Source organism: Sturnira hondurensis, unplaced genomic scaffold, assembly GCF_014824575.4.
Source record: "Sturnira hondurensis isolate 20B ecotype Veracruz unplaced genomic scaffold, ASM1482457v3 Scaffold0013515, whole genome shotgun sequence".
NCBI classification, from domain to species: domain Eukaryota; kingdom Metazoa; phylum Chordata; class Mammalia; order Chiroptera; family Phyllostomidae; genus Sturnira; species Sturnira hondurensis.
Genome location: NW_028086146.1, coordinates 4,198,067 through 4,218,866, shown reverse-complemented (window position 1 = coordinate 4,218,866; position 20,800 = coordinate 4,198,067). Strand labels below are relative to the sequence as shown.

The window sequence follows — 20,800 nt, the reverse complement described above, 5'->3', positions numbered from 1 at the left end:
AACACGTTTGTTCTTTCTCATCTTGGCAATTTTGCTGACGCTGTTGTCCTCACCCAGAAAGCCCTCCTTGCAAAATCACACCAACCCTTCACCGCTCAGCACAATGCTCTCTCCTCCACAAAGTCTTTGATGCCGCTCAGTACAGGTCTTAACTGACACCAAGTCACAGGTTCTCTGGCTGTTTCGGGTGGAAAATCCTGTCCTTCTCAGGGGGCTGGAAGCCCTTCCAAGGCAAAGTGTACTTCTCATACTTTCTTGTCTCTCCACTGTGCCTTCCACGGTGTCAGACACAGACAGGTCTGAATAAATGCTTGTAATCTAAAGGCATCTATTACTCTGCCTGCTCTAACACGCTGCTGTCCCCACACAACAAAGTGGCAACTAGCTATGGAGGAGAGGCTCAAATTACATGAATGAACACTTTGTCTAATACACAACACGACATTAAATAACTGAAATATTCAAAGCAGTGTGCCAGACACGTGGGGACATAGAAAGACATCTAGGGGTGGGGTGGAGGTCACTGCTCGCAGGAATCTAGCCGGAGAGGAGACAGCTACACATATGAAATGTAGCCTGCGATACCTATCTGCAGAACCACAAAAGCAGCATCCCAGGATGCACTGCAAACCAAAGGAATTGAGAAGACATGCTCTTCCCTGGCCTGTGAGTTCAGCAAGCACCCCTCTTACTCCTCGGCCACCGCCAGTTTTCTCAGATTCTGCAGCCCAGCTGTGCTATTTGTTTCTTTCCTCACTTTCCTGTGCTTTTCTGGTTCTCTGCTTTTGCCACTCTAACTTCACTGTCCCCAATTTGGCTGCTTTCTTTCTATCCCTCCTTCAAGGTCACATCAAACACTCTCTCCTTCCTAGGGGCCTCCTTCATCCTCCCAGACGGATGTTGTAACACCTCCTCTCCCCTAATATCTACCTGGGTCCTTTTGAGGATTCTTGTCCTGTGCTGCTGCTGTGCACCGTATTGTAAGTCCTCTGAGGTCAGACATGCTTATCATTGTGAAGCCTACGACGGTTAGCTCAGTACTGGGAGCAGAGATGGTACCCAAAAGCCATCTGCTACACTCGGTGCACAGGATAAGATAAACCCAGCTGAAAACAGGGTTAGACAAATCGGCCCGACAGCAGCCAGTCTGCCCCTGCAGGAGGCCGGAGAACCACGGGGCCCACATCTCAGAGGACATTATTTCTGAAGGAAGTTCTGCACACTGTATTTAATGTTAATTTGTTAAAACAAGCCTTTAAAATATATTCTAAGTCAGAAAATAGATGAATGGTTGCTAGGGGCTGAGGGAAGGGGTGGGTGGGGAGTGACTGCCAAGAAGTGTGGGATTTCGTTTGGGGCTGATGAGAATGCTCTGGAATTAGTAGTGGTAGTTGCACAACCTTGTGACTATATTAAAAACCACAGAATTGTACACCTACGTGAGTTTTATGGTATGTACATTGCATCTCAATGTAAGAAAGTGATCACCTTGCATTTCAAGTTAGAATTCCTTTCCTTCCATTTAATGAGTTGTCTTATTCTGTTAAAACATTATATTTCCATGTGGTTCAAGAAAATAAAAATATCTTGGAAGTATAAGAAATACATCAACGACCAGGAATGGAATTTGAAAGACTACCTCTAATCTTTCAATATATTTATTTTAAAAACTATGATTTTAAGCATTGAATCTTAATTATTTTGTTTAACATCCGGGGACAGTCAAAAAATAGTATTGGACTTAGCCTCCCTTGGACCCGCATCATTGGCAGAAGGGAAGATGACACTGTTCCTGGTCCCGGGATTTCTGGAGAATTGTGCTCCCTAACACAAGGCCCTGCCTACCTCTTCCCAGCCCCACAGCCTCCTACCTGTCTGGCCAGCGATGACCATGGGTTGCACGGACAGCTGGAAGAGCTTATCCAGCACCAGGTGCAGGAAGAGCACCAGAGGCTCCAGGCGGGAGGAGTTGAGGCAGATGATGCTGAGCTTCAGCTCATGCTCCAGGGTGGTCTCGCTGATCTTGTGGTCCAGCACGCGGATGGGGAAGGACACCTGGCTCTCCAAGGAGTGGCAGAGGGTGAAGAACTTCTCCAGGTGGTTATCCTGGGAGGGCAGACAGCAGGTCTCAGGGGTCTTACCCCGCCAAGACTCACCACTCACCAGTGGATTCACAAACACAAATACAAGAGGTGCATTATAGGCAGATCCTCTCATCCCATGTTTTAGACCAGAACTTCTAAGACTCGGACATTCCAGAATAAGGTTATGAGCTACTGTGTTGAATGGTGTGCACCAAATAGAACCTCTCAATAATTATGAAGTGAAGAAGAACACAGTTTGCACTCTGACACGTTTTGGAGGCAGACGCAAGGACAACAGGTAAGCCCAGCCAAAAGGGGTCTACTTAGCTGGTGCGAAACCCAAACAGGGGCAGGAAAAGGAGGGAGTGTAGACGTGGGGCGGGGGGGGGAAGGCTGGTGAAAGGGCAGAATTACGGAGGGAAATGAGACAGAGACTTCAGATGAAGTCTGCATGATTGCTTAGCCAACAGTGCAGGGACTGGGTTCCTTCATTTAGTTGCTCAACCTCTTCGTCAGGTCATCTCATTTAAACAAAACTTCAACCTGAACAGGCTTGTAAGCCCCCATAAAGAACTAACAGTTGTTTTTGTTCTACCCATGCACAAAGCTCTGCATTGGTCTTCTACCGGACTGTCCTTAGAAGGTTCTCTGCCCCGGCCCCCCTTCATTGCCAGCCTTCTGGCTCTGATGTGAAGGGGGCCTTGATGTTCCTTACCTGGGTGTGAACGGAAGAAACAGCTTGCACTTCGATATTAAATACTCCCTTATGTCCTTCGGCCCACTTAATGGGAGGATTCTGTACAGGGACTTTCTGTGTTAGAGAGAAAAAAAAGATAACAATTCAATCCCCTTTTCTGATTGTTAACAAGCAGAGTGAAGCCACTTGGCTGTAAATGTCAGGGTTATACAAACAGAAAACTCCCTGGAAATTAACAGAACTGGCCTTGGGGTTAGAAGCCCTGGGTTTAAGTTCAGTTCTGCACTGAACCTATGTACTGTATTTTGCTGTGTATAATGTGTACTTTTTGCCCAAATTTTTGAGGGAAAAAGAAGGATGCACATTACACATGGGTAGTACTAATTCTGTGTCTCTATAAATGTTTTTAATTCTTTTATTTATGCTTATGCATTAGAAATATAACTCTTGAAAAGCAATAATGATATTCGTGATAAAAAATAAATGCTAAAATTCCTTTATAATACAAAAAAACAAGTATCTAAATATAAATAAATAAATAGTTGAATTAAAAAACTAAAATGAAAGATTTTTTTCCTGCAAGTTTGGGCCAAAAAACATGGGTGCACATTACATGCGGCAAAATAGAGTACTTTTACTTTACCAAGTCAATTAAACTCTCTGGAACTTCATTTTTCTAGTGCTGAAAGGAGAGGTTTAAACTGAGTGATCTGTCTTTAAGCTCCCATCCAGCACTGATTAATCACTGATGCTAGGAACTAAAATAATGTAATACGTTGGCGATTTCCTCATTAATCAGGAAAGTCAGGGCAGAGTGTAAAGTATCTTTACATGACATAAAATTTTAATGTTTCTGAGTGCCTGCAATTACATTCCCTTTTAACAAAATGTTTCCAAGGAGCAGTCCTGCTGGGATCCTGCTGTAATTACTTAAGTGACTGTTTTATACTTTTTACGTATCAATAGCTCTATAGTCTGAAGAGGCCTTTCCTTGCCCTAAATTCCCATGGAATTATCTTCCTCTAGAGACATCAGACAGCGCTGGGTGAGGAGGGCCTAGCCTGCCACAGCCAGGTGAGAGTGGATTTTGCATCTCTTGCATTATAACGGAAGGGAGCATGCTGTGTTTGCAAGGGTTGGGTGTGTGGATGGGGTGGGTACTTGTGGGAATATCTAAGAGAGTGTCACAAACTGGGGTCAAAGCTGGATCCGGCCCACAGACAAGTTCTGTTTGGCTCAGTGTTAGAAAGTTCTTTGAATTAGTTGCCAACATTTAAAAGTCAGAAAATTTCACATGAAAGCCTATTTGTCTAACTTCTTTTGAGAACTAGAAGATAGGAAGACACTGGGCTTGCATCCCAGAACGGCACTGATTTGTGGAGTGGAGGAGCAGCTGTGACCTTCAGTGGGCAATCTCCAGCATGGACAAATTCCACCAGGATCTGGCACTCATTATCTTTTAAAGACTTTATTTATTTATTTTTTAGAGAGAGGGGAAGGGAGGGAGAAAGGGAGAAAAATATCAAAGTGTAGTTTCCTCTTGTGCACCCACTACTGGGGACCTGGCCCATAACCCAGGCATGGGCCCTGACCAGGAATCAAACCCATGACCCTTTGGTTTGCAGGCTGGTGCTCAATCCACTGAGCCACACCAGCCAGGGATGGCACTCATTCATGAGTCCAGCTCTGTAGACACTGGAGTCCTGCCATCTATGATCTTAAGCAGCACGGTCCACTAAACAATGTATTGTGAGACATATATATGTCACTTAAAATTTTCTAGTAGCCACATAAAAAATTAAAAAGGAATCTGTGATAGCAATTTTAATATTATGTTTCATTTAATCCAATATAACCTAAAGATTATTATTTTGATATGAAATCAATATAAAAATAATTAATGAGATACTTTACGTTCTTTTTTTCCTACTGGGCCTTGGAAACTGGGTTTGTATTTTTATACTTACAGCACATCCCAGTTTGGACAAGCCAAGTGTGATTAGTGCCAACTGTACTGGACAGAGCAGGTCTAAAAGATACAAGGAGGGGCTGAGGGCATATCTACAATGACAACTTAGGGCAAGAATAAAAAAGGAAATAGTGATTACACAAGCAGAGAGCTTGAAGCTTGATATGTGTTATTTCATTTAATGGGCAGATGTGGGCTAGTCTCACTTGGAGGCCCACAGAGGGTAAGCGGCTCATTCATGTTCACACAACCTAGGAGTGGCAGAATCTGGACTTTGTATCAAACCTTGTCTTTAAAACCCAGGTTTGTTCTGCAGTATTAAGGAGATAAATGAGGGTCCTAGGCAATTAGATTACGCATGATAGAAAGGTGGTTTTGAGGGCATCAGAAGGGACTATGTGTCCAAATCATACAGCGTAATCAGGGCACATCTGTGAACATACTCAGGTGGTTCCGAGGAGAGCAACTTTGGTCTAAAGCCAGGCACGTGACTGTGCCTAGGGCAATGAAAGCTTCTCTCTCCAAAGAAAAAAAGGAAATAAAAGAAAAATGGAATAGCCTGGGAATGATGGATGGGTAGTCAGAGTAGGAAAAGAAGTTGACTGTTAAGGTTGGGACTAAATAAAGTCCTGGGAAATTCTTCAACTTAAATTACAAAAGAAAAACACAAAAGAGATGAAGGAGAATCTGTATGGATTAAAAGACCTCTTCTAAGACAAGTCAACCAATAGCAATGTATAGACCTTTTTGGATCCTGGTTCAAACAAACGACTATAAATAAAAATATGACATTGATGAGATAATTGGGAATTAGGTCATTGGATATTTGAAGATATTAAAGACTTATCATTTTTAATGTATAACAATGATATTGTGATGGTTAAACAAATACCCCTTATCTTTGGAGATACATACTAAAATATGTATAAATAAAATGCTACGATGTCTGGGGTTTTCTTCAAAATAATACCAACTGGAATCAACCAAATACAATGACAAAGAGAAAAGAAATAACCCCACGCCAACCAGGCTGAGAACATGAGAACTGGTGCTGGTGTGGCCAGAATGGAGAGCTCAAGGGTTCCCCTTCAACGGCTGTACCACAGCAGAGTGGGTGGGCAGGAGGCAGCGTGGGGGGACAGGAGGCGGGAAAGGCCGTGGGCACTGGCAAGGGAATGAAAACCTCACTATCCACCTGAAAATCGACCCAGGGGAGAAACGGGTGGAATCTAGCCTGGAAAGCGTTTTTCAGGGTGTCCCTGCTGAGAGTGGCTGTTACCACAAGTGGGCTCTATTTGTCTCCCCTTTCATAACACATTATTCTGTGAATCCCTTTTTGCAGATAATGCGAGGTAACGTTGCCTCTGGCACAGGCTGCATTTACTAAACATTCTGAATTGGTGATTTCTAAATAAGTGAGTTTTCAGGGCCAGCTGTTTTTTCCATCCCAGCAGAACCATGTGTTCTCAGAAAACACCATATGCTGACAGACGCCTGCTCCCCCAAACATGCCGCGCACCCTCAATCCTGTGTAAGGGACTGGGAAGTGGATCTGGGAAGGTGGTCCTAGCCCCTGGCCGGGCAAGACACAGCTGGCGGCCAGCTGGCTGGTTACCTCTGCTGGGTGCATGGAGTAGTTGGGTGGCAGCTTTTCCAGGGCAACTGGGAGACAGTAGGATCCAGTTTGAAGACGTTCATTTAAGAGAATTGGCAGCCACTGAAACAGATGATGTAAAGAATAAAGTGGAATTTATTACCACATATAATTCTGGCAATTTATCTAGCTCACAATAATCAAATGCAACTAAACGATGATTAGATATTGACCAGGACTCTTTTCGGCAGTAATTTCTGTCGAGTCCTTTGCATTTTAAATGATCTGAGGGTTCCTGAGATCCTCACACCAGTGATTCACTGTTTCGGAGCCAAAGTGGTAGCACTTTTCTTTCAAGCCAATGTTTGTGTGAGTCTGAACAACACCAACGTTGTGGTTAAGTTTTATATTTTTTAAAGAGATGATTTTTTGCTCCTTGGAGAAGAAAAGAGCTAGTTTTATACAGGGGTTGGCAAGAATAGTTGAGAGTTGTGCGTGTGTAAAATACGGAGTTTATTCCTATATTATTATTTATTAATTATTGTATTATTTTCTATATGAACAACTGTAAACCTATTTTTGCCCACCCTGTATGTGAAGCATATATTAAAAAAATTCAAACTACTAGATATGCAATGCTTTTTTTTTTAAAAAAAGAATATTCTTTCAATATCTATCTCCCAGTAGCTTTCCATTTCTGAAATTTGTCATTGGCTAAGACAAGTCATTCCCGCTCTTTGCTATAAACCAGTTTGGTACATTGTGTTACTCCCGACAGGAAAAAGCAATGGAATAGAATCTAGTTGTTTATCTCTGCAGGGACCTTGGATGCACCAAGAACTTCAGTGTGAATCGGCACGTTGAAAAGGACTCACTGAGTATCCCAGGAGACTTTCTACGGAGGCTCCTTGCTTCTGCTGACAACTGATATGATAGAAGGTGAACAGGAGGTGGTGATTTACTGTGAGCTTGGCGGGGAGCTTAATTTTCACTTCTTCATAGAAGTCAGGAGACCTGTTTCAAAAGCACATTATACATACATAACTTGCAGCGAGAATGATGACTTTTCTGACTATAAATTGTAGCACGGCGAACCCTTTGTTCTTCAGAATTTGTCTGCTTGGTGTTTTGCTTTTCATTTTACATCATTCTGCTCTTACGCTGGAAGTCCTTGGGACCACACTCATGCCACTAGATACATTTCACTTACATAAGAGCACTCGGAGACTAAAGACTTTCCCATAGAGAGGATTTCCCCACACAATGGAAAAATCCAGCAACTTAACTTGAAAAGGGGATGAGGTTCAGTGTCCTGCTGTGACCTCCTTTTCTCTCTCCACCCCAAGAACAAAGACAGGCACATCAAAGGGTTTTGGAGGAACAAATGATTGATGCAGGAGGAAAAGGAATCTGATGTTACTAAACTATGAAGTCCCAGCTACTTTACCAAGGGCTTCATGCATAGCACTCACTTGTTCCTCATCCCAACTCAGGGACACGGGTTGAGATGAAGACTTAAATGTTATCAAGCCAAAGTTATTGAGCCAGGATCACACCCAAGTCTGCCTGACCCTGTACAGCACCCTGCCCTACTTGTAAAATGTGAAGAATAATTATTTTTGAATTCAAAACATAATACAAGTGTTCCATTTCCCCTTTGGGCAACTTAAATGTTCTCAAACCAGGTCATGGTGCAGGTGTAGCGTGGTGTGCAGAAGACAAGGTGACAGAAACAGGAGGGCTGGATTTTGCTTCTGGGTCCCCTCCAGTACCTCAAAGCCAATTAAGAAATGTACTTCTTTATTTTACAGCATAAGACCCCCTCTGTATTATACTAGAAGAGAAGGCTCCAGGAAAGTCAAAACCACATTAGGTTCCTAAGGATATGTTCTTCTCCCAGTCTTAGTGGCAAACATTGTGCATCTTCAACAGAGAATCGTGAATCTCCTCTGTCCCTGAGCCCCTGATTTGTAAACACCATTGGAAGGAAGCAGGATGGGATTCAGAAAAGCCAGCAGATAACAAGACAATCTTGGCATGGGTTTAGAACCAAAATATACTTACTTATTATGGTATGTGACAGCTGTGTACACTTCCTGCAGAAATTCAGGCCCATTGGACTTTCCAAAGATAACCTGTACACCAATATAGAAAGGACCAAATTAACAGTGATACTCGGATATGTCAAATCAACCCTCACCAGCCCAACAGGATGCTCGGTTCTCACGGAGCTCTACCTTGTGAATTCAGAGTGCTGAGCTCCACAACTAGCCCAAGCACACAGATTCGAAAGGACTGGCTAAAAAAGGGGACAGTGAGGCCCAAAGGGGCTACATTGGTGACTGAGGGCCACAGGTTTGTGAGACTGGAAAACTGGTGCTCTGCCCACTCTGCCTGCCTGCCTAGAGGTCTGTATTTTCAGGCAAAGTCATGTTGTTTTATCCATAGTTAAAGATCCCTGGTCATGACTCCTTTCCCTCCAGAGACTTGGGCCTGGTCACTGGGTTGATCAGGATCTTCACTGCCCACAGGTTTGTGCTACTTAGAAAAGACACCTCTTGGGCCTAACAGTACATGATTTGACAAGGGTACTCACCTTTGGGCAAAGAAATAAAGGTGACCTTTATTTACTACACCTTTCTATCGCAAAGGGATGCAGTAACCCCTTTGCTAGGTCCCAGGGATTGGCGAGTAGAGAACAGGCTGGAGTTTGGCCCCCACTCATCCCTGGCTGGGCACCTCGGCCACATTCAAGGTCTGCCCAGCTGTACCTGGCAGCTCTGGCGAACTTGCCAGAGCCAGAGCAGAGAGAGTCAGGGGGTCTTCCTCTAGGATTTCCTCCCCAGCACCACTGCAAGAGAATACCTTGCACTGGGAAGGTAGGTGAGATATTAGGAGGATTTTTTTTAAGGAGATATTCAACTAATGGAAAGACTGAAAAAATTATTTCAGGAGGAAGGTATAATTGAATTCTATGACTTACAGAAAATCATAACAGCTAATTATCAATTTCATTTGTGGCAGATGGTTAAAAAAATACAAATTCTGGCATTTGGGGTTCCCTAGAGAACATTGCATTCTATACTTATTATTTGATTTATATTTTGCCTCAGGATGGACATCCAGTCCCAAAAGGTGTTGAGATGGAGTGTCTGTACTATTTTCAGGCACCCTTTACACTCCTCTCGGCGTGGACTGGGCGTGGGGAGCTGCATGCTGCCGCGCACATCTGGAGGTGAGGCGGGCACGGCGGGTGTGCTGGGCCCGTCTCTCTACTGCTCGTGCTGTGAGGGTGGTGTGGCTCGTGCTGTGAGGGTGGTGTGGACTCGATGATGATACCTTTCAGTCTTCTAATAGAGTCTGCATTTCCAAATTCCACAGCTCCTAGTGGAATGAGTTAGGAAAGAATCTTTCCATTGAGACTGACGCTGCCTCCCCATCAGCCTGCTGGGACCAACTGGATGAGCCACAAAGGCCTCTGCACAGGCTGAGTAGTGCTCTGCTGAACAGACCTACTGAGTGCGCTCATGAGCCCTGGATTCTGACTGTGTGAACTGACAAGGGAGGTTCGGGACTCCTTGGTCTGAAGCAAACGTTCATTTCCCTCTTTACCGGCATCGCGCTGCTAGGATCCTCTCCACACATGAACTGGATCTTTATTGTAATGTTCCGGGCGGACGCTAGTTTGTTAGCGAAGTTCAGCCGCTGTGGGTAGACGTAGAGGAGGTTTCTGGAAAAGAGAAGATGAAGAACCAGTGAACAAGGCTTGGAGCTTACTTTAACCACGTTCTCCAGTGAATGCTAAAGCCTGCACCCATGAGGTGATTTTTCTGAAGGAGGTTTCCCTTTCAGAAATGAATTGTTTTTGAAGGAGTAAATCAGATACTACTGCTTCTTCCTCCTCAGCCTCAGTCATCTGATAATCACCAACAGTGTTCTTTGTTTTGTTACCTATAAAAATGTGTCGACTGCAGCTGAAAGAGTCTTAATGTCTTGGGTATGTAAACCCGCCTAGAGGCAATCATATAGCTGATGCACAGATAAAAAACCAAAAAAGGTCCAGTTCATTTTAAACAGAATTCATGGCCATAGATGATGGCCTCATTTCACTTCCTCTCTAGTTTCAACTTTCTAAGTGACATGACATTCTGTAATGGTTTAGCTTTCTTTTCTTATCCAACATGACAGTCCAAATGAGCTACATGATAGTAATATAACAACGATATAAATGAGATATCTATTCGACAACTTCAGGACAGTTATAGACTCAGTATAGCTTTACATATTTTTCTCTGTATTTGCATTATTTCTAGTATACTTCATTAAAAGGTAGGCTATATGAGAATAGAAATTTTTATCTGATGTTTTTAATTCATTAATGTATATCCAGCAGCTAGAGTAGTGCCTGGGACATAGTAGGTGCTAACTAAATCTTTGATAGATAAATAAATGAATGTGAGTATTTTTAATGAGCTAAGTGGATACTAGATTAGAGGGTCTAGGAATCAGGTCCTTTTTTTCATATTTCAATCTAGATGAACTCTTAGAGTGAGTTTAAAGGTTTATTATGTAAAATATTTCATGTAATTTTTCATTGTTAAAAGCAAAGATATGTATTTAACTGAATCTTATAAAAACTTTAGTCTTACACTAGGTACCACCATAAACCTGCATTTCTCAGTCTGGCCCACAAAACCTCAGAGCTCTGCAAGGTGTTAGCAAGTGTGTGAGGAAGAGGAGGGTGAATGACAGAATGCTGTTGGAAAAGGCTGTGTAAACCAAGATAAACAGGTGAATGTGCCTTGTGAATCTCTTAGGGGGGAGAGACTCTGCCCTTTTCCCCAAGTTTTTGACCTCAGAACACATTTCATTGATTTATCCTTTCATGGTCTATTTCACAAGTTTAACATTCTCAGAAATCATTTGGGAAAAAAACTGAAATAGCTTTTATAGCTATAGAAGAACATTCCACATCAAGGTAGGAAGAGTCGGAGCACAAGAATTCTCTAGTGAAATACCTTGCACAATAATGAATGCTCTCACATATTCAAGGAGAAAAAAAATCCTTGAAAACTGCCAAGAACACACAGGAGCTGCTATTCTTTGCCTGTGCAAGTTCAAAGGTCATGGTAGCAAATAAATAGCATTCCTACATCTTACTTGAGCACAGTTTCTCTGTAGTGATAACTCACTGGAGGCAAGATAGGGGCGACACAGTGTTGGGAACAGACGTGAGCTGCTGTGTCCTATGACCCGTCTAGCCCACCCTGCCTCTTGCATGTCATTACCCTGGCATGGTAGCGATTGGGACCACATTTCCCTCCCTTGCTGGTCTTCACTTCCAGCTGTCTAGCTACCATGCAGCCCTGTTCTTTTTTAACAGGGTCATAACTGGCTATAAGTGGTCAACAGCATTGACCACTTCCTACATTCTGGTGAGAAAGAAGATAAACGCAGGACATCGATTTCATCAAAAGGAAATAAATTCAGATAATGGGCAGAATACTGAGTGAGTATCAAATATCAGTGACATGTAGATGGCCTCCCAAGAAAAGCAGATGCCAGGCTGTGACACAATAAAGGGAACAGCATAGAATTCTGGGGTGTGCAAGGTGGGAGGCACCTAGCCCAAGCCCCAAAGTTTAAAGATGAGAAACTGAGGCCCTGAGGGGCAGTGTGACAGTTCACTCCGAGTTAGCCACAGAGCGGGTGCAGGGACTCACAGCGTGGCTGTCTCAGTGATGCCGCCTTCACAATCATCCTCTGTCAAACTGAGGGGGCTCCGCCTGGAGGCAGGTAGGTACAGGGGGACCTCAGGCACCATCAGGAGTGGACACGGATGTGGTAGGGACAGAAGGCAGTTCACAGCTGGGTGCAGGGGTCCATGTGGGCTGTGGACCCCTCTCTAACTCCTGTTCATCTGCTACGGCTTCTGTCAGCAGCGCTAGTGTTTACTGAGCCATGGTGTCAGGGAACAGTTAAGGGTGTTGGCTTTGGAGCCAGAGAGCTGGCTCCGGGCAAGTTACTTATCCTTTCCAAAGCTCCTGTGAGGTGAAAAACTGTCTCTCTACCTCCTAGGGCTATGGTGGGCATTAATGAGTAAGATTTAATAAATGATAGCTAAATGATGATCGCTTCTTCCATAAAGCTACTAAGTTACACACTTCAATCTACACACGCTCGTCTGAACCACCCTCATTTCTCACCCAGACCACTGCAAAGATCTTCCAGCTCATCTTTTGATTTCCACACCTGCCCCTACAATCTATTCCTTACATACTGGTGTAAAGGTGTAAGGATCTTGCAAAGGTGTAAAATAGGTCATGCCAGGTCCTACAGCCGTTTCCCAAATTTTATATCATAGGCCTATATGATCTGGCCTTTGGCAATTTCTCTGATTTTACCATTCATCACTTTCCCACAGTGGCCTTTCTGAAGGCCTAAAACATTCCGAATTTATTCTTACCTTGTGCCCTCTGTTCTCTCTACCTAGAATTGCTTCCCTCAGTTTGCTATGTGACTGATTCCTTCTCATTGCTTGGGTTTCGGCACACACATTATGTCCTCAAAGAGGTCTTTCCTATCATCCTATTTAATTGGTTCATTCCACTCACACACATTCCCTCTCTCTTTCATAATGATAAGATCAGTATAAATACATGTGATGATGAAAGTAATATGTGGTTATAAAAATAATATGTACCCATTAAAAATTTTTGAGTACTTGGCAAGTACAGGAAAGAAAAAATAAACTGGCACCCTGATCCATGTGGCTCAGTTGGTTGGGTGTCATTCCTCAAAGTGAAAGGTCTCTGGTTCAATTCCCAGTCAGGGCACAAGCCTGGGCTGAGGGTTTGGTACCCCACTGGAGCATATATGAGAGACAACCTTCCTCTTGTAATCACCATACTGTTGTCTGTGTCCAGCCCAGCACCCTCCCCTCTGACAGCTGTCAGTCTGTTCTCTGTATCGGCGACTCCATTTCTGTGCTGTTTGTTAGTTTATTTTGTTCACTAGATTCCATGTATAAATGAAATCATATGGTATTTGTCTTTCTCTGACTGCTTATTTTACTTAGGATATTACTTTCCAGGTCCATCCATGCTGTTGCAAAAGCTAAGATCCTTCTTTTTTTACAGCTGAGTAGTATTCCACTGTACCACAAGGGAATAAATGTACCACAGCATTTTTATCCACTCATCTACTGATGGGCACTTGGACTGCTTCCAAATACTGGCTATTGGAAATAACACTACAATGAACATAGGGCTGCATATATTCTTTCAAATCAGTGCTTTGGGTTTCTCCAGATGTACTCCCAGAAGTAGAATTGCTGTGTCGTTGATCTACTCTTGTTCAGTATGATCAACTCAGTGCGGCAGGGAGAGATGTACGGGTTGATAGGTTCATGAGCTCTGTAAGTTCTGCAGCACATATTGGGACCTTTGTTCACCTGAATATGCTCCAGGACAAGAGAATCTACATTTTAACCCTGAAGTTCAGCATTACTTTCTGCATTTTTAAGTGTGTGCAGCAAAAATTCAGCACACTTTTTGAGCCACTGGCACCATGTCCAGCCCCACTGTTTGGCATGGGCACACTCAACCAACTCCACCATTGTATGGATGGAATGGCACACGTTGCTTCTTCAAAGTGACATCTTTCAGATACTTGGTGACTTTTTGGGTATGCATACCCTTGATGGCCTGGACAGTTCCACAAGTGTTCTTAAAGTGAACACACAAATTTGAGCCTCTTGATTTGTATGATTTTGTGGGGTTTTCTAGGTCAAGTGAGTAGCAAACCATTCAGAGGCCATCTCAAGCCACTTATGTAAAGAGCAAATATTCTTTTTTCATCCTTACCTAAGAACATGCTTATTGATTTTAGAGCCAGGGGAATCGAGGGAGAGGGAGAGGAAAAGGGGGAGAAACATGGATGTGAGAGAGAAGCACTGATCAGTTGCATCTTGTATACAAGATACACCCTGATTGTGGACCAAACCTGAAACCTAGGTATGTGTCCTGACCAGGAATCAGACCCATGGCCTTCCAGCTTACGGGATGATGCTCCAACCAACTGAACCACACCAGCCAGGGTGAGAGCAAATATTTTTAATAACCATGATTTTAATGGCTGCATGATATCTCCTATTATAAATGTGCCCTAATTTATGCTAATCTCCAAAAATAAGCACTTAGATGATTTCATTTTAAATAAATTATAAAGCTGTGAGAAACACTTTGTACATATGTATCTCTTCCCCCTCTGCAATGCAGTCTCCTTTGGGAAGAATCCCATTTAATTCTATATAGTTCTTCATCTTTGAATTAACTGAAAAGACATCACCAATCAACCTTTCTTTATGCTGTGCTTGAAGAAATAATGAGCCACGGTTGGTACAAATGCTTTGAAGTAGCTAGATGAAAGGGACCATGTGAATCACCACGGCAGTAGCCCTGCCAGACTGGCTGAGCAAGCCTGCTGCCGTAGCACGCCTCCTCCCTTCAGCCCCACGCCAGGGCACCAGCTACGCATCTCACACATCCCCCAACACTGGCGACAATTTTGCACATTGCTTCCGAAGGGGCTACTGACCCCAAGTTCAAACAATGTCCCCACATTCAGTGTCTTTCCTGGTACTGAATACACTTTCCTCCAAGTACAGACCTGAGGGAATTTACAGGGAAACGGTGAGAGAATTTAGTCCAACATCCCTTTCTGCAGGCCAGGAAACCGACTCCCAGGGTGGTTAAATAACTTCGCCTAAACACTTTTTTTAGAAAAATGCATTTTCCCAAAAATCATTATATTTCTTAATGGAAAATATGCTAAGTGACATGTTTTGTTAAATCTGCAGCTTTTAAAGACATGAATATAAAGAAAATAATATTTTCTATTGGGAGGGAAGATACCTGCCTTCATGGGCCATAATCCACAGAGCTTAAAGCAGCTAAAAGTAATTATTAGCAAACTGATTAATAGGCTCATATATTTTATATGTGGTGAATTAAGGTCTCATTAGCTAGAGAAAACCCGAAGAATTATACCTAGTGACTTTTGAGAGGATAGCCCATAACCAAAACAGGAATTACTTGGTGTAGCAAAATTATTTTGAAAGCTTCCTTAGCAAATATAGGTCCAATGTGGATGCAAGGCAGTTAGTATACGCTCACCTTCCCCCAAGAAAAATCATTTTCTCCAGTCATATGCAGTGCAACACAGAACGGAACATTTGGTATTCATCAACAATGTTCTTCCCAGAGCTACTTCAGATGGCTTCTCTCGATTACAAACTGTTTTGGAAACTCCACATTCTTTCCACTGATTCAGCAAAAGCCTCTTAACTAATTTATATTCTGCTGTGATTTAGCAACTCCAGGAATTCAGAGGTTAACTGGTGGGATTTAATCATTCTTAGATCAAGTCGTTGACCAAACTGTTTCTGTTCTTTGCTGTCTTGGGATAGTCTTCTCTTTTCTTTGCTGAAAACAGGTTATCCTGAGGGACCTTGAAATCTTTCAAAGCCATAATGAAAAAAGCACCAGTTTGGTTCCTCCTCAGTTTAGCCTATTCTGTATCCAGTGCAAAGAAACAAAGAGAATGCCATGCTCCTGCCACTTATTCCCAAGATGACATCAATGTTCTCTCCCAGGGGCTTCTACAGCTAGGAATGGAGCTCAAGAAGCAAGTGAGCTACAGCAAAAATCACACTGGCCACCTGTTTAAACAACTGGCCATGCTGAACACCTCTTTAGCCGAGCTTCTAACTCAAGTTAGCCGGCAGGAGAGAAAGGGCGAAGACCTGGAGAGGAGAGCTGAGCAGCTTGACAGGAGGAGTGACAGCCTCCGTCAGCTGGTCGCTGAGCTCCAGCATCAGCTGGTGGCAGGAATACAGTGCAGAGAGAAGCTCAGGGAGAGGCTGGACCTGCTGGAGCGGAGGATGGAGGACGCTGTGCTCCTCAAGGCAGAGGGGCTCTCCCTGACACAGGTGGTGGACGACATCGTGGTGAGTAGACCTTTACTGATCAATTTAGTCGACTGCTATTTTATTGGAAGTGAAATATGTTTTAATACTATTATCACTATTTTAAATAGAAATATCATCCTCTTGCAAAACAGACCCCAAAGGAAGATCACGACAGGAGTTACTTCTGCTGTGAGAAAGCCTGGTCAAGGAGAGGGGTGGTGCGGATCAACCCCACGAGATGCAAACGCTTAGTTACCTTCCATGGCCGCTAATGGCAACCTAAACCATGTTCTGAATAAAAGAAATTTGTGTTACTCGCTCCCAAGGAGTGGGTGGGAGAACACTCGGTCATGTCATAAAGCAACAAGGTAGCTTTCTATTCTCTGAGAACATTTTACTTACAGAGCCTGGGGGTTGGCCACGAGAACAAAAGGATTAACTATAGTTGTTCAAAGTCAAACAATCCTTGGTGCTTCTTATGTCCCTCTTTGAAAGTGAGGCTGAAGTGAATTAAATGGCCTGTACTCATTGCATCATGTTGAGTGAAAATTCAGAATATAAAATGTTATCTATGGCAGGGCTGTAAAGATCTAAAACCTAAGTATGCATGAAGGGTCAGGGCTAGAAGATGATACGAGGAAATGAAAAAAGAAGATTTGATTTTGAAATGGAATTGGTGTCGGTTTTGTTTTCTTTCTCTTATTTCAGTACAGAAGCTACACCAAGGTACTAATACCAAATAGATACTATTTAAAAAACAAAATAAAAAATTGCCTGTGGTATTTCCATTGTCTTTTGAATGTCAGTAATGCCCATAATTGAAGCTGCTATCACACCAGGGAAGATGGGCTTGTATGAAGAGCTGTGATTAGTGGCCCACACCAAATAGATAATGGGTGGAACAGTCCTTTAAAAAATTACAGAATTCTCTACAAATGTAAGGTGGACAAGTCAATTACCTCACCTGTAATAAAAAGATTGGGAGTAAGTGTCAATTCAATGATACCTGACAAGTGCTTTCCTATAAACTGCAGAATATGACACAAAAGAGGATTATCTGCTTATCAGGACTGTGTAAAACTCTGAGTAAACTTTAAATATAGTTCTAAACATTCTGCAGGACTATAAGATCTTAGTATATAAGGAGGAACCAAAAAAACCCCGTTATTATCTTTGGGAGGGTAGGCCCCTTGTAGTACAGGCTTCCCTGGCTAGGTGAGTGTTCTAGGAATCCATCTGTATCTGTGTACCAGCTGGTGCTGTTGTGAGAGGCTGGGTTCAGCTTCCGAGAATATTTTTGAAGATTCTTTCAATGTATTTACCCATTTTATGACGGGTGACTTACCAGAGCACCTGCCCACCCTACACTGAGTATTTAACAGTTTTTTACCAAAATGGCACAACCCCTGTGCCCCACCCTCCCTATTCACCCAATCTCACCCCAAGGGACTTTTTTTGTTTCCTCGGATGAAAAAAGTCCATAAAGGAAAATATTTTGCTGATATGGGAGAGATGAAACAAAAAAAATGACAGAAGCACAAAAAGGCATCAAAATGACAAGTTCAAAATCTGCTTTGACCAGTGGAAAAAATGTCTCAATAGGTGTATTGCATCCAGGGGAGAGTACTTTGAAGGTGACTGAAGTTTAAACATGTAAGAGTAAATACACATGTTTCTATAAATAAATTCTGGGGTTTGGGGGCCTCCCCTTGTGTGTCACTTAGGGAATCCATCAGTGTCTCTGGGTTTCTCTCTCCACCCCTCCATCTCATTCTGTCTCTGTCTCTCCGCATCTGCCTGTCTGTCTCTAATCCACGTTTGTGTCTTTCTCTGCCTCTCTGCCTATCTACCCCAGTCTCTCTCTTTCTTGGGTATACCCTCTCCCATCTCTCTCATGGACCCTCAGAAAATGACAAAATGCTCTTCCTCCAGGTCCATCTAGTCACTACAATCCATTTCGTCACCACTTTGCAAGTGTCTGACCAGTTCCCCCTTGGAGCTGGGACGGGGTTGTGAGCAAGGCCGTATTTCTCTCAGGATGATCAACACAGAGCCTTAAGTCTATGGACATTTTACAACCCCACAAAAACATCTGAAACATCCAAAAATAACTCCAAAATCCAAAAAGTAAAAGCTCAAAACCAAAATTCATGAATTTTAAATTAAATGCTTAACAAATCCAACGTTTTCACAATTAACAGCAATTCTGCTGAATTTCACCTACAGATGAAAATCCCCCCACCCCATAACTTTATAGACTGTTATAAAATTATATATAAAGTATTATAACAAACAAGGAAGTGGGTGCATCTTAATGTTTTAAATAACATGGTCAGTACTTTGGGGTTTAGGAAGGCCTTAAATTTTCCTTGGATATAGATATCAAAGAGGGAAAGGATAAAATACCAAGAAATTGTTTTTTAAATTTTATTTGTGTTCTTATAGCTTGAGACACAAGTGATGGTTTTTAGCTGACCACAGGCAACATGCGTAGGGTTGAAGCAGACAGGCTAGGAAATTAGTACCTGGTTCTGTTGATACAACTGCTTTATACAGAGAAAGCACGCCTACCTATTTTGGCAATTTCAAAGTAATTTCTCTTTCTTTCCTTGTGTTTTAAAACTCTCCTTCTTCAGCCCTCTGTGCAAAGACAGAACCAAAGAATTGATGAACTATTTGGTGAAGTGCAAATGCAGCAAAATCAACCGCACAAACGAGATACCCTCATTAAAAAACTCCGGGAAAAGGTTGGTGCCTCTCACCCCCTTCAGTAATCTGTTGGCAGCAGACTTAGATTCCAACAGAACAAAATTCAAATGCCTCCTAATATCAACAACATCTTACACCGATCTGGCGTGTTCTACTCAAGGATTGCAAAGAAAATTGCAAATCTAGATGTATTCTTTTAAGGCGCTTACGCAAAATGAGCAACGGAGGAGGTGGTTGTATTTATCATTCACATTCACTGCCAGGAAAATCTACTGTAAATGTAATGACGACAAATAACCAACATTATTTAATTCTCACTATGTGCAGGCACTATTCTAATAGTAGCTAGTAGTACCCGTAACAGATTCTACCATTAGCCCCACTAGGTGGACCACAGGACTGAGGTGCGGAGAGGACGCGTGACTTGCCTGAGGTGCCGCAGCTGGCACAGGGCAGTCCAAATCTGGGTGCTCTGAAGCTCACACCAGACCCAGTGCCATAACCACTGCTACTTCTAAGAACAACAGTAAACGGTACCTTTGGTCAACAGTCGAATTCGCCAGAACATTATTACAATGTGGTCTTTTATTGTATTGTTTATAAGGGCAAAAGAAAGTTTCCCCAAACTACTTTCTTTTAAAGTAAAGCTTTAAAAAAGGTTTGAAATAACAGTTAAATTAGAAGATGAGAATAATTACTGTTCCTCAGTGTTAGACAGAAATTTGGATGTTTTAAATACATCAAGTGCAAATTAAGTTAGAAATCTTAGAGCTCCATATTAGGTATATTCTGGAATTACCTAGAATGCCTGTAAACCAAATATGGCTATGTATTTTCAGTGGGGGCATACCTTGTAAATGCATACTTACAACGAGCTAAGACTCTGTCGCTCGAAGAATGGTCCAAGGGGGGCTGCATCAGCATCAGTGGCATCTGGGGGCCACTTAGTATGCACCACTGACCTGCTGAACCAGAATCTGCCTTTGGACAGCACCATGGGTGATTCAAATGCACGTTGAAGTTTGAGAAGCAGTGATTCCTGGTTTGTTTTTAATTTGGCACACATAGGAATCTTGTAGTTTGTTGTGTTTTTGCTTTCTTGGCTGCTAGGAAGCTCCGAGTCAAATTTGCAAGTGACTTTTTAAGGTATTGCCAAGGACATAAAGATATATTGAGTATTAACCTTATCCAGGTTTAAATTGATTTCCCTCTCCTTATTTTCCTTTCACCCAGCAATTTTATGCCTTGTTTTACAATTTGCATAAGCTGCCTCAGATACCCTTTAGAATGAGAAAGTTTATAAAAATATAACACTGTGCCCCTGCCCTATCTTGTCAGTCCATGATCTAATGCCATGATTTGTGTATATTTCTAATACTTTAGGTTAAATCAAAGACCAAACCCACAGAGGAATCAGTGAAAACTGGAAACAAAAAGAAATCACTTGATGTGTAGGGTGAAGAGGACATTCCAACTTCAGAAATCAGAGCAAGAAAAACGAAGCACAAATCCCGTCTAGGACACAAGTCCGAGTCCACACAAGGCTGCGTGTCCTGGGAAATAACACAAGATTAGCAGGAGGAACCAGGGCGGGGGCTGGGGGGCGGGGGGGCGGGGCTGGGGAGGGGGGCGGGGCGGGGCCGTCACAAGCAGCAGCTTGCCCCGTAGTAACCTCTGTACTCTGTGGGCTAGGCTGTAATGTTTTGTGTAAATGCTGGTACTATATTCTGAACACTGGGATCTTCTACCCCGTCCCAACAAAAAGCAAATGCAATTA

At 42.8% G+C, this 20,800-nt stretch overlaps 2 protein-coding genes across 5 annotated transcripts in view; one reads left to right on the top strand and one right to left on the bottom strand.

Moving 5' to 3' along the window:
* Positions 1–20,800, bottom strand: part of DOCK8 (dedicator of cytokinesis 8) — a 221,000-nt gene that overhangs the window by 71,689 nt on the left and 128,511 nt on the right. For all 4 annotated transcript variants that reach the window (XM_037061714.1, XM_037061715.1, XM_037061716.1 and 1 more), the window contains 6 exons: positions 9,957–10,074; positions 8,409–8,479; positions 7,220–7,358; positions 6,366–6,467; positions 2,800–2,895; positions 1,872–2,106 (listed from right to left, as the gene is read on the bottom strand). In XM_037061714.1, coding sequence (XP_036917609.1) covers positions 1,872–2,106; positions 2,800–2,895; positions 6,366–6,467; positions 7,220–7,358; positions 8,409–8,479; positions 9,957–10,074 — 761 coding nt within the window. The remainder of the gene's footprint in view (positions 1–1,871; positions 2,107–2,799; positions 2,896–6,365; positions 6,468–7,219; positions 7,359–8,408; positions 8,480–9,956; positions 10,075–20,800) is intronic.
* On the top strand, positions 15,755–20,511 carry LOC118997843 (angiopoietin-related protein 3-like). The gene is made up of 3 exons (XM_037061718.1): positions 15,755–16,353; positions 18,951–19,061; positions 20,407–20,511. The coding sequence occupies exons 1-3, from the start codon at positions 15,877–15,879 to the stop codon at positions 20,476–20,478; spliced, it is 660 nt and encodes a 219-aa protein (XP_036917613.1). The 5' UTR covers positions 15,755–15,876; the 3' UTR covers positions 20,479–20,511.